The 26,747-nt window shown below is 49.5% G+C and overlaps 12 protein-coding genes across 12 annotated transcripts; 6 read left to right on the forward strand and 6 right to left on the reverse strand.

Moving 5' to 3' along the window:
* Positions 1–234: 234 nt before the first annotated feature.
* On the reverse strand, positions 235–3,173 carry P174DRAFT_441283 (amine oxidase). The gene is made up of 5 exons (XM_024827275.1): positions 2,775–3,173; positions 2,296–2,718; positions 1,908–2,246; positions 1,674–1,848; positions 235–1,617 (listed from the first exon to the last, which is right to left on the reverse strand). Exons 1-5 carry the CDS (start codon positions 2,826–2,828, stop codon positions 563–565), a joined length of 2,046 nt encoding a protein of 681 aa, XP_024682609.1. The 5' UTR covers positions 2,829–3,173; the 3' UTR covers positions 235–562.
* Positions 3,174–3,333: 160 nt separating this feature from the next.
* On the reverse strand, positions 3,334–4,706 carry P174DRAFT_441284 (uncharacterized protein). Its single transcript, XM_024827276.1, has 2 exons — positions 4,069–4,706; positions 3,334–3,985 (listed from the first exon to the last, which is right to left on the reverse strand). Exons 1-2 carry the CDS (start codon positions 4,457–4,459, stop codon positions 3,570–3,572), a joined length of 807 nt encoding a protein of 268 aa, XP_024682610.1. The 5' UTR covers positions 4,460–4,706; the 3' UTR covers positions 3,334–3,569.
* A 9-nt stretch (positions 4,707–4,715) lies between these two features.
* Positions 4,716–6,421, forward strand: P174DRAFT_168578 (serine/threonine-protein phosphatase 2A activator). The gene has a single exon (XM_024821221.1). The coding sequence runs from the start codon at positions 5,001–5,003 to the stop codon at positions 6,267–6,269; it is 1,269 nt and encodes a 422-aa protein (XP_024682611.1). The 5' UTR covers positions 4,716–5,000; the 3' UTR covers positions 6,270–6,421.
* A 118-nt stretch (positions 6,422–6,539) lies between these two features.
* Positions 6,540–7,807, reverse strand: P174DRAFT_460133 (uncharacterized protein; the record flags this gene model as incomplete). The annotated part of the gene is made up of 3 exons (XM_024829848.1): positions 6,540–6,695; positions 6,716–6,923; positions 7,440–7,807. The coding sequence occupies 3 exons, from the start codon at positions 7,805–7,807 to the stop codon at positions 6,540–6,542; spliced, it is 732 nt and encodes a 243-aa protein (XP_024682612.1).
* Positions 7,808–7,844: 37 nt separating this feature from the next.
* Positions 7,845–9,112, forward strand: P174DRAFT_450943 (DUF1754 domain-containing protein; the record flags this gene model as incomplete). The annotated part of the gene is made up of 4 exons (XM_024828983.1): positions 7,845–8,136; positions 8,593–8,836; positions 8,931–9,028; positions 9,091–9,112. The coding sequence occupies exons 1-4, from the start codon at positions 8,063–8,065 to the stop codon at positions 9,110–9,112; spliced, it is 438 nt and encodes a 145-aa protein (XP_024682613.1). The 5' UTR covers positions 7,845–8,062.
* Positions 9,113–9,946: 834 nt separating this feature from the next.
* On the reverse strand, positions 9,947–10,165 carry P174DRAFT_371092 (AN1-type zinc finger protein; the record flags this gene model as incomplete). The annotated part of the gene is made up of 1 exon (XM_024822363.1): positions 9,947–10,165. The coding sequence occupies one exon, from the start codon at positions 10,163–10,165 to the stop codon at positions 9,947–9,949; it is 219 nt and encodes a 72-aa protein (XP_024682614.1).
* Positions 10,166–13,126: 2,961 nt separating this feature from the next.
* On the reverse strand, positions 13,127–15,271 carry P174DRAFT_441287 (gamma-tubulin mipA). The gene is made up of 8 exons (XM_024827277.1): positions 15,245–15,271; positions 15,123–15,163; positions 14,914–15,026; positions 14,786–14,839; positions 14,530–14,712; positions 14,236–14,439; positions 14,097–14,183; positions 13,127–14,041 (listed from the first exon to the last, which is right to left on the reverse strand). The coding sequence occupies exons 1-8, from the start codon at positions 15,250–15,252 to the stop codon at positions 13,364–13,366; spliced, it is 1,368 nt and encodes a 455-aa protein (XP_024682615.1). The 5' UTR covers positions 15,253–15,271; the 3' UTR covers positions 13,127–13,363.
* Positions 15,272–15,488: 217 nt separating this feature from the next.
* On the reverse strand, positions 15,489–17,068 carry P174DRAFT_406343 (aspartate/glutamate racemase family protein). The gene has a single exon (XM_024824101.1). It carries the CDS (start codon positions 16,588–16,590, stop codon positions 15,700–15,702), a length of 891 nt encoding a protein of 296 aa, XP_024682616.1. The 5' UTR covers positions 16,591–17,068; the 3' UTR covers positions 15,489–15,699.
* P174DRAFT_441291 (aldo/keto reductase family protein) lies at positions 16,978–18,803 on the forward strand. Its single transcript, XM_024827278.1, has 2 exons — positions 16,978–17,772; positions 17,853–18,803. The coding sequence occupies exons 1-2, from the start codon at positions 17,238–17,240 to the stop codon at positions 18,368–18,370; spliced, it is 1,053 nt and encodes a 350-aa protein (XP_024682617.1). The 5' UTR covers positions 16,978–17,237; the 3' UTR covers positions 18,371–18,803.
* Positions 18,804–19,020: 217 nt separating this feature from the next.
* P174DRAFT_460138 (TDT family transporter) lies at positions 19,021–20,572 on the forward strand (the record flags this gene model as incomplete). Its single annotated transcript, XM_024829849.1, has 6 exons — positions 19,021–19,214; positions 19,283–19,681; positions 19,734–20,030; positions 20,082–20,112; positions 20,145–20,369; positions 20,423–20,572. 6 exons carry the CDS (start codon positions 19,021–19,023, stop codon positions 20,570–20,572), a joined length of 1,296 nt encoding a protein of 431 aa, XP_024682618.1.
* Positions 20,573–22,045: 1,473 nt separating this feature from the next.
* On the forward strand, positions 22,046–24,364 carry P174DRAFT_369553 (putative MFS transporter; the record flags this gene model as incomplete). Its single annotated transcript, XM_024822287.1, has 11 exons — positions 22,046–22,363; positions 22,421–22,505; positions 22,565–22,615; positions 22,678–22,895; positions 22,944–23,117; positions 23,173–23,279; positions 23,336–23,496; positions 23,558–23,643; positions 23,699–23,888; positions 23,947–24,075; positions 24,150–24,364. 11 exons carry the CDS (start codon positions 22,046–22,048, stop codon positions 24,362–24,364), a joined length of 1,734 nt encoding a protein of 577 aa, XP_024682619.1.
* Positions 24,365–25,203: 839 nt separating this feature from the next.
* Positions 25,204–26,649, forward strand: P174DRAFT_430984 (uncharacterized protein; the record flags this gene model as incomplete). The annotated part of the gene is made up of 3 exons (XM_024825669.1): positions 25,204–25,514; positions 25,571–26,325; positions 26,450–26,649. 3 exons carry the CDS (start codon positions 25,204–25,206, stop codon positions 26,647–26,649), a joined length of 1,266 nt encoding a protein of 421 aa, XP_024682620.1.
* Positions 26,650–26,747: the final 98 nt, after the last annotated feature.

Below are 26,747 nucleotides of genomic sequence, written 5' to 3' on the forward strand. Positions count from 1 at the left end.
AACATCCCACAACTGCGTCATGATCGCACAGATGTCATCAGGCAATGAATCCCATGAATGAATAACCAGATTTAACTATCCCCAGTAATTACCCCAGTTTACAAAACAATAGTTGATGGGATATTCCCAATAAGCTACGTGGTATGCAAGGGTCTTTTTGTTATAGATATCGTGGCTTACTTTCGATGTCTCATCGATGTACCGCAGGCAGAACTATTATTGGATTTACCAGTTGGACAATTCAGATAGTTAATATTGATCCATGGTTATGTCAGCGGCAACTCTTAATCCACTCGGCGGTTGCGAAGAGTTCCGTACTCTATCCACAGAGTACCACTTCCGGATCTACCGGTTCACGAAATACAGTACGATTAGATAAGGGCTGACCGCTGACATCCAAAGGTATGCAAAGCAAACGGCGAAGTCCGGGAGCGGATCTCAGCCCTATGAGATGTTCCATGGTTGCACTGCAGATAGGTGGACATTCTTTTAGATCAAGATTACCGCTTCGGTCTCAATGATTAGGGCGATCACTTCGTCGCACCTACACTGTGTCAGCTTCTTAAAGTTTGCAACAAGCATCTGCCTGGACACCCCTACGATCCTTATCCTGGTCCTGGTCCTGCACCAAAACACTCTTGTTATCCTCCTGCGAGCTGACGTGTACGTCCAATGCAGGGTTCTTCCAGAAGAAATTGACCGGTTTCAACGAGACTGTCATTTTCTCCGCCGGCATGACGGGCCAGTCCTCAACACGGGGGTTATGTGTCGTGCCGAATGTGTGCCAGACCACAATATCCTCGTTGCGCACGCTGACTGGCGCCAGTCGCGATCGGATCCAGGAAGCGATGCCCTCTCCTCCCAGTGACTGCATCGTGTGCTCGCCTGCGCTGTAACGCTCCTCATCGCTGTATCTGGTCACCCAGATAGCGTGCTCGGCAAATTCAGAGCGCTTGAAGTGGTAGGATGACGGGTGCGCCAGTACCATTTGCGAGTAGTGCGGCACAAGCTTGTATCCGACTGGTCCCCCGGACATGGGGTTCTTGACATTCTCGTTAATGATCTTGAACACTCGTCCTTTGGTGACGTCGAGATCCAGGGGTGTTTCGGACTCAACGATGTGGTTCACGGTTGTGTATCCCACTCCGAAAGGGTTATGAACGCTGGGGTCGTTGAAGGGCATTGCGTGGGATTCCTCGACCATCAGGGAGTTTCTGCGCCCGTCAATAGCTGGGTCGATTCGCAGAGAAAAGAGGTGCTGATGGTACGGCGCCATGACCCCGGGGGCCACGATGGTTCCATATGGCACTGTCTGGCCCAAGTTGATGGGTGCCGTGGATAGAATGCCTGTTGCACGAACCTCGTAGTTGACCGACGCATCTTGAGTGAAGTGAAAGGCAAATATGTACTCGTAGTTCCCGACTGTAATGATCGTCTGCAACACAAGGACGCGCGACCTTGTTACGACAGCATTCTGCGTCCGATAGTTGGTGTGCTTCCACAGTATACCGTCATCAATTTCGTGGCAGCAAACTACATTCGGTAGGACTATCGGGTCACCAGCAGAGGTGTGATGGTATCCATCAAAGTACTTGATATAGCCTAAGCAATCGCACCCTTTTCATCATTGTTAGCGACTGTTGCCATCAGCCCTAATTTGAATGAATACCTACCCAGCTTGAGGTTATTTGAGTTCACACCGGCCAAGTTCGACCCCAGGTCGAAAGCAGCCTTGCGCGGATATGGGGCACGACTGTCGCCATACGGTACGAACATCTCGGACAGGGAGAGTCTGTAGAAAACGCTCCGACCATCATAGGTAATATCGTGGAGAGTCAAGCCCTCCCGCTGAGAAGGCAAACAGTGTCAATTTGAGATCGACTGCTGGTTCCCGGATGGTGACTCACATAGTTGAAGCCAACTCTCATCCGCCACTTCTCCCATGTGAGCAGATTCCCGTGGACCTGAAACGAAGGCCCATCTGGCTGGACGACCTGGTATGGCTTAGTTGTAGTTCGCCTCTCGGTGACAAGATCGGGATGATATTCGCTGGTACGGTGGATCTTGTTCCGATCAAACGGCTTGACACCGATCTCACTGGCAACCCCGGTTCTGTCGTGCTCACCCGAAGGCAGTGAAAGAACTCGTTTAACCGTGAGATCGCCCGACATCTCCACGCAGATGTCTAACGGATACGCGTAATGGTTCGCATCACCGTGGTTCCCAAGACGCATATAGAAGTAGCACTGTACGGAACGTCACTACTACGCACTCCGAGGTGATCGAATACTATACCATGATAATTCTCTCCGACATATCGTTCATGCCGTCCGTCCCATACGTCCAAGGCTCAATACACACGACAGCCTCCTCGGGGAGTTCCAGCAAACGAACTGCCTCCTGCACCTTGGCCGAGGCAATGCAAGCATCCTCAGCAGCCTGCATCTCCTCCGTGTCGACATATGAATGTCTTCCCGCGAGGTCTTTCTCTTTTGTAACCTTGCCTGTGTCCAATTCAAGATGAACCTCGCGAAAATCTGCTGGTGCGTTCTTGTAGAATTGAACGAACGCACTCCGCTTTGGAGCAGTAACGTCCCATTTTCCAGAACGCTCTGCTTCTAGATACGGTATCATCTGAGCTTTGGGAGGCTCCAAAAGGGTGACTACCCTGAAGACGAGTTTATCGCTCGGATATGCATTTTTCAGATGACGCACAGCCTGAATTGTCAGCTTACATTGCACAACAACCTCATGGGGCGAAGGCACGAACTTACCAGCGATATCTCTGCCGGTGACAATGGATCAAGGGGATGCGGCAGCATAGTCATACTGAGCAGCTAGTCTATCGATTCGTATTGATGCAATCGACGATGCAAAGCCGAAGTTGGACAACCGAACTATACTGAGGGGGAGACATGGTCTTTTAAGGTCCATGGGCACAGCCAAGCAGTCCAGGGCAGAGCAAAACCACATCATTCGACCGCAAATGCACCATCTAAGGAACTCAGGATACGCTGAACCTTTAGAGGTAGGTTGAGGCGGAGTGCCACATCGATGGTGACTGATAGGTCAACACCTCCGATAGTCAAGTGCCGTGATAGGATGGGAAGTGGATGCTTTATCAACTTCAACCTTAGAGGTAAGGATTGTCAATGACAAGTAATCCACATAGCTTCTGAGTTCATCCGAATTGTCGCATTGGCTGTCAAGCAGGAAATGTTCTCGGCCTATGTGAGAGCAAGATGCTCCCTTCGTAACCCCGCATCTCTTATTTTGCTTCGACTATTACAAGCTGAAGAATAAGGGAGACTGGCGATACTCACATCTGATGGATTACTTGCGAGCGGCACCTTGTTGAGCTTGAATAGTCTAGATCTAGGTCTTGATAATAATGGCGCCAGAAATAATCAAGGTTCCACCTTTGGCCCCAATACTGTTTGTTATATAGGGTAGTGAAAGGGATATACACTGAAATGAAACAGATCAACATAAATTGTGAACGCAATTGTTGAATGCCCGTACAATAACGCCAGTCGCCTGGGAGACGATGCTCCATGTTCCTATTTGCCTTAAGTCTCAGTAGCACTCGGCGAAATTGCGAGTATGACGACAAAAGTGGTTACGATCAAAGCGGCCGCAACAATTGCTACCAGAGCAACACTTCCACGGCTCGCCGGAAATTTACCCCTGATGATCCAGTACTGACTTTCAAAATAGCGGTGGAACCCAATCAGAAGAATCATCAGGGCGATTCCAATGAACGTCGTTCCGAGAGGTTTGCCGAGATTCCGCAGTCGTTGTGATTCAGACGTGATCTTTATCGTTGCAGGATCATAGAAAGGGGGTGAAAGGAGAGAAGGGAACTGTTGAGAGGATACGTCGGAAGATGGTGCGCTGGTCGCGTTCAGGCGGAAGAGCTGGGTCACTGCGATGCCAATGGAAGCAAAAGCTAGCGAGGTTCTCAACCAGGCCAAAAATGTGCGTTCTAGCAGCCACAGACGTTAACGAATGCTACAGATATGAGGATGGAAAGAGGAGAAAAAGAAAAATCGAGACGTGGAGGCACACCTAATGCAAGATGATCTCGAGCGACGCTTCCTTTATTTTCGAGTTCTACACTGCCATATCTCTCCGCCAGTCGAGTATACCACGCGACATGTGAATCGTCCAATTCCGACTGATCGTTTGATGCATCGGTGTTCCCTCCATTTCTTTGTGCTGCATTCTTTGCATGACCGTTGCCAGATCCGGAATCTCGATTTCTGAGGCCATCGGTCGAGCCGGATTGCCGCTGTGCGGAGTGCCCGTTACTTACAGCTCGATCAGCACCATTACTTGCCTGTGGCAGGGCTGACGGCGACATGGGTGCTGAACTCGAGGTTTCGGATGGAGAGGATGAAGAGCGATGTGTTCTAGTGGCCTCTTTGGCGTGGGATTCAGTCAGATCCGAGTGGTCCATGATGGCGTGCTCGCCAAAATGCAGGACTAACAGTAGGCCAATGCAGTATTTGCTTATTTGAAACGGCACACCATCAGCTGCCAGATGTAGATATATCAACCGTTACTTCTCCAGATTGTCTTCCAGGTTTCACATCGACCATGGTCAGAGGTGCTGAGAAGACGATGGAATTGGTTAATATCCTGCCGTGATTTCCTGCCTCTTTCGCATTTACACAGCAGACTTCAGCTGTCCTTCCACCTGCTTCCTTCAGCTTGTCTTTACGCAAACAGGGTCTCCTTAGCCATTAGCGGTTAGTCTATTGCCTGATCACATGGTGACTGTAGTAGATGACGCTAGCCTGCTTATGGCAATGCCGTCATAATCCTTTTTTAGCAGGCGGTGTGTTGATACGCCCCATCTGCCGGCGAGAGCGCCTGTGACACCACTTTGTTTCGTTGTCAGCTTTGGTACTAGTACTGCCACTTTACAGTCAAGTGATTACATTTCGAGGTCACTTGCCAGCGTCTGTCAGAATCAGATCGCTCTTTATGCGAACTACATGATGGCTTCTCATGCGACTATGTCGTCTCCGCCAGCAGGACCCAAGCTTGATTTGTCCAAGAAGTTATCCGAGCTGCGAGCTAGTCGCAAGTCTCACTCTGGCCCCTCGTCCAGAGAGCCCGCCCCGGTGACACCTTCTCTCCCCAGCCCACCAGATCTATCGACTCATACCTATACACGGCCTGTCCGGCGTATCCTATCGCGGAAAGATCACGAGACCTTTCTTGCATCGTCGACCTACACTCTCGTCGTCGCCTTCATTTTCGGCCTCTCTGATTCAGTAAGAGGACGCGCGGTTACAGATGACAGAGACCAACCCGCCTCCCCAAACATCTCCAGAATTCTATCCGTGATAGACAGTATTAGACAACTCGTTGACAAACATCCTTCCATTGACCAAGGCGGTTCAAGGTTCGGTAACCCGGCTTTCCGCGATCTCTTCGATGATGTGGCTGCGCAGAGTGCGACATGGCATAGAGACATTCTCGGACTACAGAATACGGACGCCATAGAGGAAGTATCATCATATTTGGTCCACTCCCTGGGATCGCGGGACCGTTTAGACTATGGTTCAGGACATGAGTTGAACTTTATGATGTGGCTATTGTGCCTTCGACAGATGCAGATGATATCGACGGCAGACTTTCCAATGATCGTTTTCAGAGTGTATCTCGAGTATATGCATCTCATGCGGCAAGTACAAATGACTTATTATCTGGAACCTGCTGGCTCACATGGTGTCTGGGGTCTGGACGACTACCATTTTCTGCCCTTCCTCTTCGGTGCCGCCCAGCTTGTGGATCATCCGTACATCACACCGTTAGCGATCCACAACACGGCAGTATTAGACGAAGAAGGAGACAGATATATCTATCTGGATCAAGTGCGATGGGTAGACAGCGTGAAGACGGTCAAAGGCCTCCGGTGGCACAGTCCCATGCTGGATGATATTTCCGGTGCCAGAAACTGGCTGAAGATTGAAGGAGGCATGAAGAAAATGTTCATCAAGGAGGTTCTGGGAAAGTTACCCATCATGCAGCATTTTCTATTCGGCAGTCTGCTGCCCGCTGACCCGAGTATGGGAGAGCGCACGGATGATGCGGAGGATGACGAGCTCCACGACCATGGAGATGGCCATCCTCACGCCCGTCACACTGATCATTTCGGAGATTGCTGCGGTATCAAAGTGCCGAGTACAGTTGCCGCTGGAGCCGAAATGAGGAAACGAATTGGCGGAACAGGTCTACGACCGATTCCTTTTGATTAACATCTACCTTCATGACGAATGACTACAACATACATTAGCTCTATCAATGAAGCGAGCAATTGAATTCTATTTTCACTCAAGGAGTAGGGTTTTGCCGGCTTTTTGAGGAATCCACAGAATCATTTTAGCAAGAGAACTCACCATTTCCTATCCCAAGCAAACCCATTCAGTAACGCTCCGTCAAAGTCGGAGCTGTCTACCAACACCTAACCAAGAACAACAGACACCAGACGCCAGACGCCAGACACCCACGAGAAAAGACAGAGCTATTTACCCATCCATAGACAACGCAGCCAAATCGCTCGTCAACTTGGTAACATAGTTATCCGCCCTCTTATCATTATCCCTCTGAAGAATCCGCTCAAGCGACATCTTCGCATCCTGCAGCCGCCGCTCGAGGACCGTCCCAGCGGCCTTGAGCACCTCCTCAGCTTGTCGTCAGCCACAATTACTTTCATCAGCATCCCCTTGTTGGGCGCTGCGCCTCGAGAGGACCACAGAGTTGTTTTCTCGTGGCGCATTTCCTGGACCGCCGTGTGAAGGATTTCGCTTTTGGTTAGTGGGTCGCCGTGAAGGGGGAAGTGGACGTACCAGGTGTATCCTGCCGGTTCTTCGCCGCGGAGGTATTGGATGAGTTCGAGGAGGCCCATTTTGCTTGTTTGCTCGTTCGTTTGGGTATTGCGTTTTGAATGAGTTTGTAGAGGGCTGGTCGGGACGATTGAGCTATAATGTATGCTGATGCAATGATCGATGGTGGTGATGCATTCAAGGCACTGTTTATATACAATGAATGAGACATCTAGATTGAAACTGAAGGTGCAGTATCAGACGTGCAAGAAAGAAGACCGCATAGTTTGAGACCACACAAGGCTTGCATGCATTGTCGAATCTGCAAGACGAGTCTGGACCTTCAAGACAATACCTTTGTGTACTACCTAATTCCTTTGTAGTTGCCCGCAGTTAAGGCCTAGGACTAACAAAGCGCAGATGGCAGTAATTGCGGCAAATTGCCTGTGCCTGTCTTTCCGAAAGTTGACGCCTCATCTGATATCTTCAAGATACTGCAAAGCAACACCTTCTCCTATTCAGCCATCTCAGAACGCCAACGCACAAAGCCACACGAAGGATACTCCCCAAAGTCATTCGATGCTCTATCTAAGCTCTTTCTACTTCCCTCCTGCATCCTCCAAACTCAAACTAGCCAGACACTTCTCCGCCAGCCTCGTCTGCGTCCTACTATGCATCTCCATTCTATGAAACTCCAGATGCCGTTGCGCAATATGGTACGCCGCACGCCGAACTGCCCCCGGCTCGGAGAATCGAGCCTGGACCTCGATCATGAACCCAGAAGTGGTATTCTCTAGGTTACGCGAGGAATAGATCTCGCAGCGGCCGGCTTGGATGGCGCTGCAGATGGCGTCGAAGAGGATAACCTTGTCATGGGCGTAGCCGGAGGAGAGCGGCACATGGACGTACCGCGTTGTGAGGGTGTCTGCTGTGAATAGGTCATCGTCGCCGTCGGAGAAGAGGCGTTCCATGATCGTCCCCGGGAGGAGGGCGCGGGGGAGGGTAGGGGGTATACGAGATTTATGAGCGGAAATCTTGTGGGATTAAGTAGAATATTTGAAGGCGAGGCGATGGCAAGGGGCACGATGCAGCAGGAACATCGTCACTGAGACATTTAAAAGGAAACGAACTGAAGCTCAATAGAGACAGATCCTAAGATTTGGGATCAAAGGGAGCATTGAGGTCAAAGAGAGACCGCTCAAGATGGTAGGACATCAAAGAGTTCAATGAGGCTGCCATTGTATCCTAAGGTAGTTTTCAGTATGGCAAGAAGATACCTTTGTCGCAACAACAAAAACGAGTAACTAATGGATATCTCCTTGCTGTTGGGTTATCAAGCACAGCATCCTCCTCGACAAGATCGTCCTTTGTCCAGATTATGTTGTCCTCCGCCAGACAAAGAGAGAACAAACAGACAAAGAAGGCACACTTCCAGAATCCACCTTTGGCATCACCCTTAAATTTGGAAACAGGATTTCTTTGGAGAGTTTTAGTTACCGTTCCTTCATCCATATCACTTCTAGAAGTAGCACAAGAAACAACGCTAAGCCAAAATAGTAATAATCACCTGACCATCGCCATCTACAACGTCTTTAGATCCACTTACAACACTCCATCATCACCAGAACCACGCCAAAGTAAAACACATTAACCATATAACTCCTGCCAACCAAACACATAAGCCACTGTCTTGGTCCTCTGAATTCCCAAAAAACCAAGAAAGAAAATACGAATGGCCCCGGCGACGAATACACAGCCGGCGGGGCGGCAAACTCAAACTCAAAGGCTCCAAAGTCAGCGACGGCCGAGTAGAAAAGAAAAAGAAGAAGTCCAAGAAGAGCAAATCCGACAAGGAGGGTGAGGTTGGTTCCGCGCCGCCCGAAGCTAGACACCCAGATGAAGAAGGGAGGAGCGAGGACCACACCACACCTGATGAACCGGGTGCAACAGTAGGCAAGACAGAGGCGGAAAGGAAGTACGAAGAGGCACGAAAGAAGAGGGTACGTATCTCATTCTGTCTACAGACTCTACCTGCGCTTCTTTGACGGTGGAGAGGTCTACGAACAAAGGACAAAGCAGCTGATATCGGAGTAGCTCTTGGAACGTCTAAAGCGGGAAGGAGTCAAGACTCACAAGGAGCGAGTGGAGGAGTTGAATAAGTATTTGAGCAGGTTGAGTGAGCACCATGACATGTATGTGCTCTTTATTTCTTACTCGCTTGTGAAAAGGCATGGACTGACATGTGCTGCTATAGGCCGAAGATTGGACCCGGTTAAATGGGGCTCTGGAGACTTTTTTTTGGTTTGTATGTACGCTCTTATTCAGTAGTCCACCGATTTTGGTTTCAAAGCCGCCTTCGTGAAATTGACTCGAGTTCTCATTTCTCAAGCTCTTGGACGTAGCATGGGCCAATGCTCCAACGTCGTTGAACATCATATGACACGAGATCAGGTTGAGCTCCCACTGGCCCAAACATCTGGGATGGCTGGCGCGCTATGCGGCCTAAGCTACGAGGGTAGCTGCCTTAGTTGCCTCACTACTGCCCATCTACGACTCAAGGCCATTGGCGAGCTCCCTAAATCGATGAGTTTTGGTATCGACTGTACAACCAGTTATGTGCGACACCCAAGCGGGGAGACGATAGCAGGTCCGAGCGGTCTACACTACGCAGAAAATATGGTTGTAACTGAGGAGGAAACAAGAAATCAGATCGTCTCAGTTGAAGATAGAACAGTAGTCTATGGATGGCTGAACACGATGGCGTATCCGCGCAACAAATCGATATTGCAGATAGTAGTGAATTCATCCAAACTCCAATGTATAAACGCCACGCGTATGAATGATTATGAGATGGGCAAACAACCATCAGAAATAAAACCCAAAAGAGTATCTCCCAACCCAAAGTCCCAAAAAAAGAGGATTTGCATTATGTGCAGCCGACAGGAACAAAAACGAATTCGTTAATGCTCAAACCGGCCAAGGTATCAAATCGAGTCACAACACCGCGCTAAACTCAACGGGCTTAATCGACTGCGACGTAGGGTGAAGATGTAAATCGAAAGAATTGTCGAAGGTGGAATTGCTTGAGATGCGAAACCCGTCCCAGGTTCTTATACGCCCTTGATGACTTGGGTACGCTCGCTGTTGAGCTTGTCGGCGTTTCGGGCGTGAGACTCCTTCTTGCAGTCCTCTAACCCCGTACAGGAGTGAGCCTCCAGCATTCTGTGTTTCGAGCAGTAGTGTCCATTGCAAAAGCTGCAGTCACCGACGATCCGCTGTGCGGCTTCCTTGCACTCCTTGAAGTTGCAGCGAGGCTTGCGAGGCGCCATGTTGTTAGAAAGTTGCGACAAGAGCTAGGTAAGGTGGTTGGAAGGAAGAAGGAAGTCGATGAAATATATATCGGCTCAATTTGAGGAATGCAGTCAAGAAGGAATCGAGGAGAACCGTATGGACGGGTAGACGACGAGGTTGAGAGTAAAGGTGATTGATGGCGAGGTCGAGGATAAGATAAGGAGGTTCGAGAGCAAGGGTAGGGAGAAGAGCAGACTGTTGAGGAGTCAAGTCGATAAGGAAAGAGATAAGAAGGAGGAAGTAACTGCTGCCAGCGGCTCGGCTATATATATGTCTTTCAAAGAGGATCGGAAAGCAGACCGATGATCGGAAGGCACGGGACTGGAACAACAGGTGGTATCTAATGAAAGGATGGGGGTTGAGTTTTGCTGGAAATTGAGGTGGCAGTGAGGCAAAAAAAGAAAAAGTCAATTTGTACAAATGGATACAGAGACAGGAGGCGACGGGGAAGGGGATTGTCTTAATAATTCATTAAAGAATGGATGGAGCCCGATGATGCTACGGATGAATAATATTAGTTAACATGGGAAGAACTGAGGAGAAACTGGAAGAGAGGGATGAATGCTGAGTCACAATACCCAGCCAGGTAGATAGGCTAGATTGCTTCATTTGGAGACATCTACGTAGGAGGTTGTAGCATAGTAGCAACTAGTAATTTTTCATGATACTGATAGTACAGAATAGTACACTAGTGCCGCCGCTGATCCAAAAGGGCTCCATTTTCACTCTACTTTTGTACTTATCGAGTTACTCACTTACTACTACTGATCTAGTGAAAGTACTTATAGCCACCTGGTGGAGGCAAAATCGGGGTGGAGCCTGAGGCCTCTGAAAAGTTACTGTACAGTAGAAAGGGAGTTTCCAAGTCCAAGTGTTCACTTGCCCGGCGCACGAGGTCGGTTTGCCTTCGGTACCACATCTTGCGATCATCTGCGGCATTATCGGAGGAGTCCTGTCGAGCTTGCAAAAGAGAAATACAAATCATTTTCTATTATCATCATCAAGAGTCGGGGAGGTAGTACTCCGTAGACGAGGCGATACTCGAGGCCAGTGGCTCTTCATTACGCGGTACTCCGTAGTATCCATTGAACAATCGTCAGATCCGGAGTATCAAGGAACTAAGAAGGCTTTCAAACACTAGACGAATAGTACAAGAAAAAGGGGGAAAGGATCCAAAAAGGACAGTTCATCTCTACAGTATGTCGACTGAATGACCAAGTCGCTTTCCCCTTTCCGCTGGGTGAGGTGACGAGTCCTGCGGAGTACCTTATGACCCTTATGACCCCTATGAACGCACCGACCCATTCTGAATTCCAACTACGCATATCTAATTGAATAGCGCCTGCTGCTGAAAGGCATGCAAATTATCTCACAAGTCAGATCATATAAGGCAGATCCTGCCTATGATCATCACCTCGAAACCGCCCGTAACAATGCAGGGCAACCACTGGAGCCTATGGCGGAGCATGCTGAGTCCACCTGATCTGGATCGCTACCGGTTTGATACAAGCTGTACAAATATCAGGTATTATTTACTACACTAGCTGTTTTACACTGCGCGTTATCAATGTCTCTCGATTAAAGATTAATTCAACTGATTCAAGTGACTGGCCGAACCGATGGCGCTCTTCATCTTGGATCTACTCCGTACTAGTCGGCCTTCTCCGCACCGAGAATGAGTCACGTGAAGTGGATGTCCTAGCACTCGGCGACTCCAATGACTAAAAACAGCATCAAATCAAAGTTCTAACTGAAAACTGAAATTAGTCTGTATAACAAGTCCAGCAATTGTCCATTTGTTGATAAAATTCCAGCATGAAAATGGGCATTGTCGGAATCGCGTGCAGATTGCTTGCGGTTGGCGCAACTCGATGAAACTGCAACGGTGCGGAGTAAAAGCCACTAGTTATCTATCTAGCTATCTTCAGGAAAGGTAGCTACTTACCTCGGGAAGACGAAGACCACCAATAATGCAAAGTATCCTTGGTTCTCGCGACAATTAACCTCCTTTCCTTGGAAGATGAGAAGCAACACATGATAAGCTGGGACGGGGTAGATAGTCATTTTACCACCTTGAAGTAAGTCGGTTGGAAACGCCACTAACTGCACTATTGTAGCTACCCACATCTGGCCTGCAGAGGTAGCACAATATACATTTGAGTTGGCAGATGTGCGTGGTTCCATTAAGTTAGCCGATTTTGATCCATTTGATAAGGACGGAAAGCGCTAGGTTACCTCGTTGGCATATCTGCCTTAGCCTCCACAAGGTAGACACCTAGGTACCACTGTGGTAGCCGGTGCTCGGTATGGAGTACTCTCAGGTACCTCGTAGCGCTAGCACTTGTTGACAGCTCACGACAATTCTGAACACAACAAAAGAACGAAATATGCGAAGAAAATTTACTCAAGCCATCTTCCTTTGGCAGAACCATCCATCTCCTCCTCCAGTATTTCAGACACCCACAGTCACAGCGGGGCGCCTGCAGACTTGTCACGTCAGGATGGCATTCAAGGTTAGCATTCACCTCAAGCCGTGACAGCCATTGTTTGTCTATATGTTCCAGACAAAGGGATATGCAACCGCGCTCTCTTTCGAATACTCGCCTACACGCCACCTGTTCCGCCCATATCTAGTTTATGCAATATGTGCTTCTATATAGTTGATCGATTCCACCATCTCCAAGTACCTAGTGCATGTGGAAGATGGAGGTTCGCGTACTCCGTGGTCCATGCGTTGTCAATCACAGTTGACGACGTTGGGCTCATACACTATCTACCTGCAGCACCAACGCCTCGCAGCGGTAAGGCTTACGACTCTATCATGGCAGGATCGCCAAATGTCCGTGCCCTGATAAGAGCATGCACGTCTCTACTATTTCCGTATGTAGTTCAAACTCTCAGTAAGTGGTTTCCGGGATCTGAAAATGCTGGACATCCGATGTCGCATTATTCGTCTCTATCTCCTCCTATACGGTTTTGCCTGAAACCTTTTCCATGGAGTAACGCCCATGATCACGCGTAGGAGGATCCGCAAGGATATAGCAAAGTAAAACTAACGGTAAACGCCGCTTGCCAAAGTTTAACCCATCAGAAAAAGCCATAGCAACAGCGCAAAGGAAATCAAGGAGCAAACGCCGTTTCGCAGAATTTAGCCATCCACTACGCAGTGGTCGTGATCACACCCCCATCTCCTTCTCTTTTCCCGCATCTGGGTCCAGATAGTCTTCTCTTTCTGCTGCCTCATATTCACCAACGAGGTCCATCACCACAGCCCGCGCTTCGTCAAATTCGCCTAGACCGTCCGTAAAAGGGCTTTCCTTCTTGTACTGTTCCAAAAATGCGTTTCGTTTCCGCAGGCGGTCGTACTGTTGGACAATTCGTTTGAAGAGAGTCGCCACTGACGTGTGATTCGCCAGCATCAGGCCGCTAACACGGTGCGTGTTTTGTATGTATGGAGATTTCTTGGTCAAGGCTACTTGGATACTGGCCGGACCCCAAGGAATGAACGATGCCAAGCGTCGCTCGCGGATACGCAGCAAAGATTTGTGCACATCTGTGGGATCTGCTTCGCCCTGGATGATGTTGAGAATACTCATGTAGCAACTGGACTTGCTGGGGTTGATTGAGACCATGCGGTTCTTCGGCTGTAGCAGGCGGCGCATAACGTCTAGAACGGTGGTTTTGCGGACTGTCTTTGCTTGGTCGACATTGTCACCGGTAAAGGGGGTGTATGATGTGATCAGGAAATGGCTGCGAGGTGTGGGGATGAGAGAGGCGATGATTCCAACAAGATCATTGTGCATGTAACCGGGGTAACGGAGGGTGGTGGTAGAGGCTGACATGACGGTGGACACCTATTGAGAGTGAGCTTTGCTTGTATGCGGTTTACTTGCAATGAGGAAGACTCACAAGCTGATTCGTCTGCTGGAACGAAGGCTCTTGCACATGAAGTCTATCTGCAACAATCCTCGAAAGTGCACCATTGTCGAGAACAACCTGACAGCAACTTAGTCCTGTCAATTGGGTAGTCCCGTAGATGGAAACTTACCACAGAGTCAGCATTCTGTGTCAGCCTCCTCATGGCTAGCAGACTGTTGTACGGGTTGACCACGACGTCCGCCGACTGGGTATCTGGGAAAACGGAGTATGTCTGAATCAACTTCTTCGGAAACCTGTCATTCATCCGCTCGAGGATGAAGCTACCAAGTCCCGAGCCGGTTCCTCCTGCAATCGAATGCAGGAACATGAAGCCCTATAACGAGACACCAAATTAGCCCAACAATACTCATATGCGATCGCCAAGAATGTCCGATGTCCGATCCCTTCCACCTGAGTGTCTCACCTCTAAAGAGTCACTACCGTCCGCTTCTCGGTCAATCATGTCGAAGACCTCTTCCTGTACGACTTCGCCGGCGGCGTAGCCGGCACCCCAATTGTTTCCAGCACCTATGCCTTGCTGACCGATGAAGAAGTTCTCGGGATTGTAGATGTTCTTGTAGGGTCCACTTTGTATTGAGTTCAAAACCTGTCCATGCAAGCTCAGCTCAGATCCAGGAGAGAAATAAATCGCAGCGTATTGGTAGAGGGCGAATTCGTACTCTTGGTTCTAAGTCCAGAAGGATCGCCCGGGGGATATATCTGGTATCATCGCTCTGATTTCACCAAAGTCAGCTCACTTAATCCAAGCATCACATTCCCAGATTCACCACGCCACAAAAGCTCTTACCTGGTAGAAGAAGACATCCTTGCGATCCCCGCCTTCTGTCGCAAACTCCTCCAAGTTCCCATCCTGGCTAATCCCGTGCTCAAGGCAAAGCTGTTGCCAGAATTGACTGCCAACTGTATAAAAATCCAGTTAGCGGGACCGTGGCATCGCAAGAGTGTCATGTTTAATGAGGTTGCGGACGGCTGGTTTGCGTCGCTTGAGATTCATACCATTGTTGCCGCACTGGCCGGCTTGGATCGTAATTATTTCTCTGAAGACAACTTGAGTATTAGCTGGCTTTATCTCACGCAGAGGATCAGATAGATATAATTGGGCAGATCGTGGCACATACCTGGGCATCGTTTTCCGTGACCACCAGAAGTAGTCGAGGTTATAGCCCACGCGTAGCGCGTTTTCGCGGGGAATCTTATTTTGGAGGTGGTGGGCCTCAGGTACACAATGTTAGGTAGCTGTCAGTGGTGTTCTGAACCTTTCCAAAGCAATGGAATCATAGAACCGAAATTGTAAATTCGACTGATTTGATCTGAACCATTAACTGGCACCATGTATATGAATGATTAAATTTCTTATTCTATCCTGCTTTTTCGATGTCAATCTGCACGCCGCTTTCCACTCCACGTCTTGGTCTTGAAGTAACCATTATGCTAAACCACACTCTACGTCTCAAATCTGAGCCATGGAAAATCACTGAGCATCGTGCAGCTGACCGTGGCACGCCATGGAGTTGCATTTGCTGCGTGCCTTATATGTGCCAGGAAAAGACGAAGTACGCCATGCTCAAGTGTCTCAGAATCCCGCCTTGCAAGCCGTCACAAGCATGCCTGCCCCGGCGACTACGCCATCCACTATCCTCACTCGTCGGCCTTGTCGTTCACCATATGCCCTGATACAGCCATCTCGCACCGCTTCCTCCATGCCTGCCATCCCTGCACACCCCATACAAATGGCACTTACAGGATGCGACGTGCTCTTGATGAGCCTCTCTGTCGCATCGCTGATCCTTCTCCTCACGTCTTCGGCAGGCGTAGTATGTAATTCACCGGCTGTCAATCCAGTGGTCTCCACACCGGCAAAGCGAGCAGTAGAGCTGCCGCTGTCGCCAGAATTCACGATCATCTCTGTGACCGCTCTTGTCAGTTCGTCTCTCCAGATGCTCCCAGTCGTAACTATGCCGAATGTGTCCTTCGCTTGGGCTTTATGAAAGTTTGCATCTCCCATCAGATGGAAAGAGCTAATGAGGGAAAGAGAGGTCAAGACACTAGCTTCGAATATGCCTGTCACATATTTCTTTCGGCACTCCGGTATTGCGGAGTCTTTTCTGGAGGACGTCTGCTCATATTCTGCGATCGCCTCTTTCAGCATGCCGACTAAAGGATGAGCGGAATAACATGCCACAAGAAATGCATCATATCTTGGAACAAGCGGTTCGACAAAGGGCCTGCAATGCAAGGCTGATATGATAGAATCCTCTCCAGAGTTGATGCTAGGCACTCCATTGATAATGCGCCCATCCGGGAGTGTGACAGACTCACTGGAAGGCGCCGTGAAGTACTCGAAGTTGATATCTGCATAATCCAAGCTCTCTAGGATGGGTTTGAGTGCGTTCGTCATGTGGGTTGACGTGTTTGGGTTGATGATTAGGACCGAGAATCGATGGTTGTCGTTCGGTGTAGCCATCTTGAAGCAGCTTATTGCTATGAATTAACCTGGACTGTGACGCTAACCCACTCGGATCCGATGTTCGTTGCTATATATGCGATTATGCTGTATAACTTTGGGAATTGGATGTTCCGACCGGATGACGTTTCCCAGATGTCTGCAGCAATGTGCCTGGTTGTCCTCCCCACCAGGAGACACTAGTCCATGCTGAGGATCGCAGACTTCAGGATCAAGAAGCTTCCAAGAGCCGGCGTTTAAGCTCAATTGAGCTTAATCGCCTTCTTGCAGTCATGCTTGCATTCTCGACTGCAATGTCTTACTCTGCCCACTCTATGATGAGATCAAATGAGCAGATCTTAAGTGCGGGGTAAGGGAACACCACCTGTATCCATTCCACCTCAGGCGGAGGTGTTTGAGGAATTGAGGCCTCGTATTCGCTTCGTTACCCCTTCTTTAGCGGGCTACTGTGGGTGTCGTTATCTTGCGTGTGGTCGTGAGATTGCTGTATTATTAATTGAGAATGTCAGTCTCGAATACAAATAGCGACAATGACCCTGAACCTCGTCGTCATCCCGGCGGAAGGTAGACCTGACCTCACTGTTCCAGCAGATTCCACCTTCAGTCTTTGAAGATCACCACGACTACACTCACACTTGAATCTCATAATGCCTTTGGTTGTGCCATCCGCTACGCCGAGAGTCATTCTCGGCTTGATGACCTTTGGGCCAGATGAGTCCGAAGGTGCTCGCATCACGTCCCTCGACGACTTTAACAAGTGCTTGGATCATCTCCAGCAGCAAGGTTACAACGAGGTCGATACTGCGCGAGTCTACGTGGGAGGAAAACAAGAGGCTTTTACAGCCCAAGCCAGGTGGAAGGAACGTGGGCTGACTCTAGCGACGAAATGGTACCCCCATACCCCCGGTGCACACAAACCCGACGTTCTTCGTGAGAACCTCGAGCGTTCTTTGAAGGAACTGCAAACCGACCAAGTGGACATCTTCTACCTGCACGCCGCGGATCGATCTGTGCCTTTTGCTGAGACCTTGGAAGCCGTCAATGAGCTCCACAAGGAGGGAAAGTTCGTGCAGTTGGGCTTGAGCAATTATACTGCTTTTGAAGTTGCGGAGATAGTTATACTCTGCGAGGAGAGAGGTTGGGTTCGACCCACAATCTACCAGGCGATGTATAATGCTATCAGTAAGTATCCTCTTGCTGTGACCTAGATGTCTGCTCTAGGGTCCCGTTCGAATTGTATTTACTGACGCCGATAAACACAGCGCGCAACATCGAAACAGAGCTCATCCCCGCCTGCAAGCGCTACGGGATTGACATCGTGGTCTATAATCCGCTGGCTGGTGGTCTGTTCTCTGGCAAATACAAGACTAAGGACATTCCTGCGGAAGGAAGATATAGTGATCAGTCTTCAGATGGAACCTTGTACCGGGGACGTTATTTCAAGGACGCGACATTCGACGCTCTGCGACTGATCGAGCCTGTTGCCGAAAGGCATGGCCTAACCATGCCCGAGATTGCGTTTCGCTGGATCCATCACCACTCCGCGCTCAACATGAAGGATAAGGGCCGCGACGGTGTCATTATTGGTGTGAGCAGCCTCGCGCAGCTGGAAAACAACCTCAAGGATATCCAGAAGGGCCCATTGCCTCAGGAAGTTGTCGACGTATTGGACCAAGCCTGGTTGATTGCGAAGCCGACTGCTGCAAACTACTGGCATCTCGACTTGAAATACACCTATGACACCCAAGCGGCCTTGTTCAAGCCTAAACCCAAGGCGTAGCTCATATCTGATTATACATTGCCCTTGTTCAGTAGATATTCGCAATTCACTCATACAAGCTTTCTTAGCGATTTTGTTCGTGCAGCATCGTCCAGCATCCGCGCCTTGATTCTTTCATGTGGTAACCTGAAATCCTTTCCATGTACTTAAAACCGTCCGCCGAAATTGAACCGAGCAAAGCCCTTCGGATCACGGGTAAGTTTCCGGCGTCATCCGTTCCACCCGCTTTGCTCAGAGCAAAGAAGGAAAGTTGAGTCCAAGACAAGGAATTGAAGAAAGATATCAAACGTGTGAATACGACATGGAGTCTTAATTTCTGAAGTTACGCCTCAGCTATTCATATCTCCAGTCCTGGGTAGGCAGTCCCGAATCCCGATGTCGTCATATGTCGGCGTCGGAATCTCGGTCGGTTGTGGATCTCCACGTTTTTTTGCCCTGCAAAATTCGGTAACAAGCCCCATCTTCTTGTCTGAGATTGGATTCTAGAACGCTGATTGATAACAGTGTGGCCTACTTGTCTTTGGAATGGTAGACGTGCCAAGCAAACAGAGGATGAATTTTCGCGGAAATTGCTGCCGCTCACTGGAGCTTGTCTCCTATGAGAACTGTGGTTGAAGGTTTGATTGCAGTATGTCTCTGCTGTAAGGGACATGCGTGGGTTGACGATGAGCACGATCATCAAGTCTTGTCGAACCTCACTGGCGAGTAGCAGCCGGCCTAGCAAAGGAGGGCCCCAAGACGCAGGCACAGCAGAGGCCTCACCGGATACACTTCCTTGCCGCTCCTCTCTTGATGAGTATCGACTTTCAGAGCCCCATGGTGGCTGGAGACGAACCGTGTATAGGTTCACACCATCGTACGTCTCCGATTTCCTCAAAGCCGGCTTCCCTCAGAGGGGCTGGTTATCCTGAGGTCCCTGGAAGCTACTAACGCTCGTATCAGATGGTTTTCCGTCGTTATGGGGACTGGGATGATTTCCACCGCCTTAAATACTCTTCCTTATAATGGTCGCTGGCTTTATTGGATTTCCATCGTCGTCTTTGCCCTTAATGTCGCCATCTTCGCAGTGTGCAGCATTCTGAGTGTGCTCCGCTACATTATGTACCCGGAGACCCTTAACACTATCATGAATGAACCAGCTCAGTCAATGTTCTTGAGTACGTTTCCCATGGGACTAGCGACCATTGTGAACATGGTCTGCTTTGTGTGCGTCCCGGCGTGGGGAAACTGGACAAGAGATCTCGCTTGGGCCTTGTGGATGATTGATGCTTTCCTTTCAGTTATCTCCGCATTATACCTGCCATTCTCACTGTAAGTTTGGCTTCTTTATGGGTGCGTGCTGCATTTGACTAAACAAAAGCAGAATGATTTCAAACGTCGATGCACAGCTGTCCTCGATGACTGCGATCTGGCTCTTGCCAATTGCAAGCTGTGTCGTGGCTTCAGGGACTGGTGCAGTCGTTGCAGACCTCCTTTTGGATCCTAATTATGCATTATGGACTATTATCGTCAGCTATGTCCTATGGGGAGTCGGAATTTGTTTGTCGATGATCGTCTATGTGATCTACTTTCAACGGCTTACCGTGCACAAATTGCCGCATAAGGGTGTTATCATGAGCGTGTTCTTGCCGATGGGACCTTTGGGATCTGGCACATTTGCGTATGACCCCAGGACGAGCTTCATCATGATCTGCACCTAACTCGATTTCAGGGCCATGAAACTCGGCACAGCTGGGAAGACTGTTCTATCACAGACTCAAATGTTGAATGACAGCTCTGCCCCTCGATAGTTTATGTCGTAGGCGCAATGACCGCACTAATCCTCTGGGCTTTTGGTCTTCCTTGGCTTTTCTTTGCCTTCGCATCGGTGTTGAAGTCAGGAAGCTTTCCATTCAACATGGGTTGGTGGGCTTTCACCTTTCCAGTTGGTGCGTATGCGATGGGAACATGTCAGTTAGGGAGGCAGCTGCCTTCTGCGTTTTTCAGGGTCCTGGGAACAGTAAGTTTACATGAATGATTGATGTTGCAATCAAAGTCTAAGACTTACATCAGGTCCTCTCGTTGATAGTCGTGATCCACTGGATGGTCATCTCTGTCAGTACACTCAAGGGAGTCGTCTCTGGAAAAATATTTGTTGCCCCCGGAGTCGCCAGTGTACAACGCCAGGGCAAAGAGGAGAATGATTTGGAAAGCATATCATAATCTCGATGTCTTATCCACCCTGAATAACTGCATCCTGGCGGAGCCGAACTTGAAAGTGGAGCGGCAATACAGTCTCTATCCTACAAGGAATGTGAGAGAGTCATACGAGAGATTGTATGCAACTATTATCTATCTCTTGATATCAACTCTCTCTTTCGTGACACGGAAACCAAAATAAGTTTATGCATTCACAAGAACTTGGTTTGTAAGAAAAACCAGATCTGGAATACGAACCCTATCAATGGTTTACAGCTTCGTTCTTCGCTCATGACGAGCCAAAGGGGAAATGTGCGTCATGAGGGAGACACGAGCCTTGTTTCCAACATTATCGAGAGTGCTGGCCTTATTGGCGCAGAGAAAGCTGCATCGTGTGTCGCTTCGCTGAACACCATGACCGAATTTAGCGTTGCATCTGGATTCCAAAGGTGAAAGAGGGTAGGATTCTAGCGCGCCATCTTCCATACAATTCCGTGGAACTTTCGGGCTGTTGTAGCGAAGACTGCACCATTCCTCACTAGGGCATTCTAGACAGCTCGAGGCAGGCTAGGAATCACTGAAAGGCACACCTCGCCACATAGCCCGAAACCTCATTGTACAGTTTTGCATCGTACTCTTACGTCAAGGTCTGGGCCGTTATGCAATTCGCATGGGATGAGAATCGAGAACGCCGCCGATTCTCATAGACTGGACGCTTTTATCGCATACTGCAGATGTCGTTTCCGGCATTCCAGACCTCCCCGGTTAGCCTCAAATTGATCAGAGTACTGCCTCAAATCGCGCATCCATCCCTTGCGTAGCCAAACTGCAGAAAACAAGCTATTAGACCTACAGAAGATAGAGTGAGAAAATGAGCCGAACAATGACCGAACTCAATGCCCGCAAACTCGACAGATCGTACAGAGTTGAGCTCATAGAAATCATAAGATTAAAAAAGTATTCTCATGAGGAATTCCAGCGGACATCACAGGCTTCGGCCTCAGACAACGGCAACAACCGATGCCGTTCCGGCATTTGCGCCCCTTCGGACTTTTAGTGGACGTCTAGTAACTTGCTAATGATCCGGTCACACATCTTCATACCGCATTATTCAGAAGGATAGTAGTGACTTACCGGAGGTCTACTGTTCCCGCATCGGCGAGCGCCTGGACTCTGGATCAAGGGGCCTCATGCCGCCGCTGCATGTGTTCAGAGAGCTTCTGTCGAAATCTGGAGACCGGATGGCTGCATCTCTGTCAAACCCCAAGCGAGGAGCAGCTCTAGTCGTGTGATGGTGTGGGACTCGAATCGAGAACGAGTCCATTGAGGTCTGCTTTACAGCGCAAGCCCCTTGTTTGATTCTAGAGTGATGAGCACCATTGCCTCTTATCATATGTGAGGGTGCTTTAAAATGGGCATCATGGCCTCCCCTGACCCCTGCTCAGAATACAGCCTCGGCATTCTTGACAACAGTCTTTTCTTCTCAGGCTTAGCAGGATGTCTCTTGTCATTGCTCGTTCGGCCAAGAAGGAGACTTCAGAGCCTACTTCGCCTACAGATTCCGATCTTGAGAAGAAGACTCCAATCAGCGTAACACGAATTCTATCATGTACAGAAAAGTCAGATCTCGGCGACGTATCTGACAAACGTCGATTCTTCTTCCAGCGGTCTAAAGGCGATAACTCAAATGTCATCGCTACCCAGCCGTCTGTCTTCGATGACCCGGAGTTAGCAGATGAATACAGACCTCGACCAGATTGGGAAAACATCCATCGGTTCGACCCATCGGCTAGATGGTCATGGGGTGAAGAGAACGTGCGTTAACAATCATCAATAAGGATTACCTCGCAACCCAAACTGACAGCGATGTAGAAAATTGTTCGGAAGATCGATCTTCGTATTACCTTGTTGGCTTGTGTGATGCTTATGGCATTGGAGCTTGATCGATCCAATATCCGTACGTGCTGTCTATCCAAATGTGCAACCTTGAAGATCACTGATCATGTATGGGCTCAGAACAAGCCAATGCGGACAACTTCTTGACCGATTTACACTTGACTCGGGACGGTCAGTCTGCGCCAGCCATCAACTCCATCTTCGACAGGCTGACAGAGTTTCTATGACTTCAGACTATAACTTGGGAAACTCCATTAACAGGCTATGCTACCTACTCGCCGAAGTACCTGCACAGGTCATGGCAAAATGGCTCGGCGCCGACAGATGGGTTCCTTTCCAGATGACATCATGGTCGATCATCGCTCTGTGCCAGTTCTGGCTCTCTAGCAGGACATCCTTTCTGTGCACAAGGGCTCTTCTGGGGTTGCTATCCGGGGGATTTGTGCCAACGGTCAGTGGTTTCGCCACACGATAAGCTTATTGAGCTCATGTATGACAGATGATCCTCTACCTTTCCTACTACTTCAAACATCACGAGCTTTCCATACGTCTCGGCTTCTGGTATACAGCAGCTTCTTTTGCGGATATCCTCGCTGGGTGTCTCGCTTTTGGGATTCTGCACCTGCGGGGAGTGGGTGGTCGCGCCGGTTGGCGTTGGCTTTTCTTGATTGAGGTTTGTGGCAGGTCAAGTGCCTCTGTTTCGATGCTCCTTATTCACACACACACAGGGGCTGCTCACATTGACGCTTGGTCTCCTTGCTTTCATCCTCATGCCACCGTCACCAACACAGACGGCCAATTGGGCCCGAGGCAAGAAGGGATGGTTTACAGAAAGGTATATCTTTTACTTCCATGGCACGCTAGGACATGCTAATGGTGGCTTGTGGATAGAGAGGAGATTATCATGGTCAACCGTATTATCCGAGAAGACCCCAGCAAGGGCACTATGCATAATCGCCAACCGTTGACCCTCAAACTTATTTGGCAGAGTTTCAAAGACTACGATCTATGGCCCTTGTATATCATAGGGCTTTTGTTCCTGATACCTAATAGTGAGTACAGCACACGACTCGACCAAATGGATCTTCTGCCGAAGTTAGCTAATGTCAACAGCAACAATATCGCAATACTTTACCTTGCTCTTAAAAGATTTTGGATTCAGCACTTTCAATACAATTCTGCTTTCCATCCCATGCAATGTACGTAATTTCAAGATCATCCACCAACTTTTGCTGAATACTGACTTTCGACTAGGCGATGGGTGCTGTGACCCGAATAGCCCTTGTCTATGGAGCTGAGGCCTTCGAGTCCATTGCATATATGGGCATTTTAGCCCAGCTGTGGATGCTGCCGATGCTCCTTTATATTAATGCGGTTGATTTCAGCCAAACCAACAAATGGGTCGCATGGACAGTACTCACACTGATTCTTTCTTTTCCAAACCGTAAGCACCATGTCCCCTGAAATTCTCCGGGACACTACTAACGACAATTCCTCCTCAGCCCATGCGCTTCACGCTGGGTGGAACTCTCGCAACTCGAACAGCGTGCGAACTCGGACAATCGCAGCCGCATTATATAACATGTCGGCGCAGACGTCTCAAATCATTGGCTCGAACATATACCATGACTGTGAGTGTGGCCAGATCCATCCATGAGGGCCCTTTGTTCCTTGGCTAATTAGGCATCCACTTTTGTCAAAATAGCGGATGCTCCTCGCTATGTCGTTGGAAACAGGACGCTACTCATCATCCTTTGCACTAACATCGTCCTCTATGCCTTGACCAAACTATACTATGTGATGCAGAATCGCCGCCGGGATATGAAGTGGCAGGCAATGACAGACGACCAACGAGTTGACTACGTTGCGACAACACAGGACCAGGGGAACAGAAGACTGGACTTCAGATTTGCGCATTAACCAACAGTATACGTAATGGCTCTTGGCCTCATACAGCAGTCTAGACCATCATTAGCAATAGAAATGAAATTTGATTGTTTAGGAATGGAGATGTGGTTAAATGAACGCCTTGATGCATAAGGCGCCAAGAGCCTAAGCCTGACTGGGTATGTGATAAGGCTATCATCACGTGCTACATATAGGGTGGACGCCACCATCCCAAAACGGTAAAGAGAGTAGCCTGCAACGTAAGGCGCCCGTTGCGTTTGGATGCGACACTCACGAGACTCGATTAGCCATTGCCAGCTATCATCTCCTCTCAACCGTTTTCCAGGCTTTGGATTTGTTTCACGGCCAGTGTCTATTCCTTTTTGTTTCTTGGTCCTGAGCGGCCGTCGGATCCGTGTTTCTTGGCCTGATCTGAGACATTCATTCGGTTTTATACTTGGCAAACGTGGCCGCAGCAGCAGTACTTCCTGGACTACGAAAAGCGCATTCTTTAAGGCTGCATGTTCTCGCAATCTCAGAACCCGTTCCGTCTTGGTGAAGGCTGAATTGCATATTCGCAATCCCTTGTCCGGCTTCCCCTGCATGGACAGTTCATTCTCTTCTTCTTATTTATACCTCCTAGCACCCATTGTTTCCAGCCGCTGCCGATTTTACATCTAGGGATTGGTAACCGCTTCCCTGTTTTCGCTTTGATTTCGCAGGAAGGAGGGCATTTATCTTCACGCCGAATATTCGTCAACCCTGGGAAGGGCCGGCGAATTTGACCTACGGTGGCTTCGACACATACACAACCCGAGGAGGTAGGCTGGAAACTCGAGCCGGTCCTCGACTCCCACGAATCAGATGACGAGATGTCGCCAAACCGTCCAACTGTACATCGTCCAGTAGACGGCCGCCCTCACCAGCCGTTGCTACAGGATGAACGTCGGCGATTGTCGAACACCGATTTTGGCCATGGCAATGCTGAACACAGGCCTATGCTGCACCATTCCAGGCGGCCGACGATCAGGAGTCCGGAGTATTCTGCGGAGCTGGCGACTCGGCGAAAGTACATGATTGCATCGGGATTCTTGCTGTTGAGCTTGGCTAGTTTTGTGGTTCAGACTGAGACGGCGGTATATATCCAGCATGAGCTGCATTGGGACAAACCGTACTGCATGCTGTAAGTTGAGTGGTTATGGGCAGTCGAACTTGATCTGACTTGGATTTTTCTTGCAGCTACCTTACCCACGGGTCGTGGTCCCTTCTGTGGCCTGTCCAACTCCTTATCTTGCGAATACAGAAGAGGAAGCTTTCCTGGGAAGCATTCTGGCGACGTCACGTTTATTTATTACGCACCACGGCGCAAATGGTTGAGTCGAGAGATCTACACCTCACGTCGCGCGATTTGCACCGGTCACCGATTCCCTACATGCTCCGGACGACGGCTTTTGTGACTGTAGCTCTCACCATTGCCGGTGGATCATGGTATGTGGCAGTCAATCTTACGACGGCCAGTGACCTGACCGCAATCTACAACTGCTCCGCGTTCTTCGCGTATGCTTTCTCCATTCCGCTACTGAAAGATAAGCTGCGGTTCGATAAGGTCTTTTCGGTTGTCGTTGCCATTGTCGGAGTTCTGGTGGTTGCGTACGGTGATCGCAGCGAAAGCAAACAGACTCCGGACGGCACAGTGGGGAAGGCAAAGCAGGAAGCAGAGAACAGACTTTTGGGCAATGTCATAATCGGGATCGGAAGCGTGCTCTACGGTCTCTACGAGGTGTTGTACAAGCGATTCGCTTGTCCCCCGGAGGGCACAAGCGCCGGCCGGAGCATGATCTTCGCCAACACCTTCGGCAGTCTCATCGGATGCTTTACCTTGCTGGTCCTCTGGATTCCCTTGCCTATCCTCCACATGCTGGGCTGGGAAGAGTTTCGAGTGCCCACCGGCGAGGCCGCATGGATGCTCCTTATATCGGTCGCCGCCAATGCCAGTAAGTCATGCATATTCCAAATCCAATCGGCCTCTTTTCTTTTCGTCAATCTGACCATCAACCAGCCTTCTCGGGATGCTTCCTCGTCCTCATCTCCCTTACCTCCCCGTTCTCTCGTCTGTAGCCGCCCTCCTCACCATCTTCCTCGTCGCCATCGTCGACTGGCTGCGCACGGGACAACCGCTCTCCGCCGCGTCGATCGTGGGCGGTCTCCTCATCATCGTCGCCTTCTTCCTCCTGAGCTGGAGCACCTACCGCGAAATGAACGAGGAAAAGAGGAAGAGCCTTGAAGCCGAGGAGATGGAGTCCGAATGTGATGACTAGCTCGACTTGCCCCATTCTGTTTACTATTACCGTGGATGAGGTTTTCTAATAGTGTACATCTCCTTGAGTGTACCGCTCTTTTGGCTACCGGGATCTTG

Source organism: Aspergillus novofumigatus (genome assembly GCF_002847465.1).
Source record: "Aspergillus novofumigatus IBT 16806 chromosome Unknown P174scaffold_4, whole genome shotgun sequence".
Taxonomy (NCBI): Eukaryota; Fungi; Ascomycota; class Eurotiomycetes; order Eurotiales; family Aspergillaceae; genus Aspergillus; species Aspergillus novofumigatus.

Bases quoted from the DNA above. Each gene is read 5' to 3' on its own strand.
- P174DRAFT_441283 (XM_024827275.1), bottom strand. From the start codon at position 2,828: ATGACTATGCTGCCGCATCCCCTTGATCCATTGTCACCGGCAGAGATA. The intron at 2,719-2,774 runs GTAAGTTCGTGC...CTGACAATTCAG, and splicing joins CACCGGCAGAGATATCGCTG to GCTGTGCGTCATCTGAAAAA. The intron at 1,618-1,673 runs GTAGGTATTCAT...AATGATGAAAAG, and splicing joins CTCAAATAACCTCAAGCTGG to GGTGCGATTGCTTAGGCTAT.
- P174DRAFT_441284 (XM_024827276.1), bottom strand. From the start codon at position 4,459: ATGGACCACTCGGATCTGACTGAATCCCACGCCAAAGAGGCCACTAGA. The intron at 3,986-4,068 runs GTGTGCCTCCAC...TGTGGCTGCTAG, and splicing joins TCGAGATCATCTTGCATTAG to AACGCACATTTTTGGCCTGG.
- P174DRAFT_168578 (XM_024821221.1), top strand. From the start codon at position 5,001: ATGATGGCTTCTCATGCGACTATGTCGTCTCCGCCAGCAGGACCCAAG.
- P174DRAFT_441287 (XM_024827277.1), bottom strand. The intron at 14,184-14,235 runs GTAAGTTTCCAT...AGTTGCTGTCAG, and splicing joins CACAGAATGCTGACTCTGTG to GTTGTTCTCGACAATGGTGC. The intron at 14,042-14,096 runs GTGAGTCTTCCT...CACTCTCAATAG, and splicing joins TCCAGCAGACGAATCAGCTT to GTGTCCACCGTCATGTCAGC.
- P174DRAFT_406343 (XM_024824101.1), bottom strand. From the start codon at position 16,590: ATGGCTACACCGAACGACAACCATCGATTCTCGGTCCTAATCATCAAC.
- P174DRAFT_441291 (XM_024827278.1), top strand. From the start codon at position 17,238: ATGCCTTTGGTTGTGCCATCCGCTACGCCGAGAGTCATTCTCGGCTTG. The intron at 17,773-17,852 runs GTAAGTATCCTC...CGATAAACACAG, and splicing joins GGCGATGTATAATGCTATCA to CGCGCAACATCGAAACAGAG.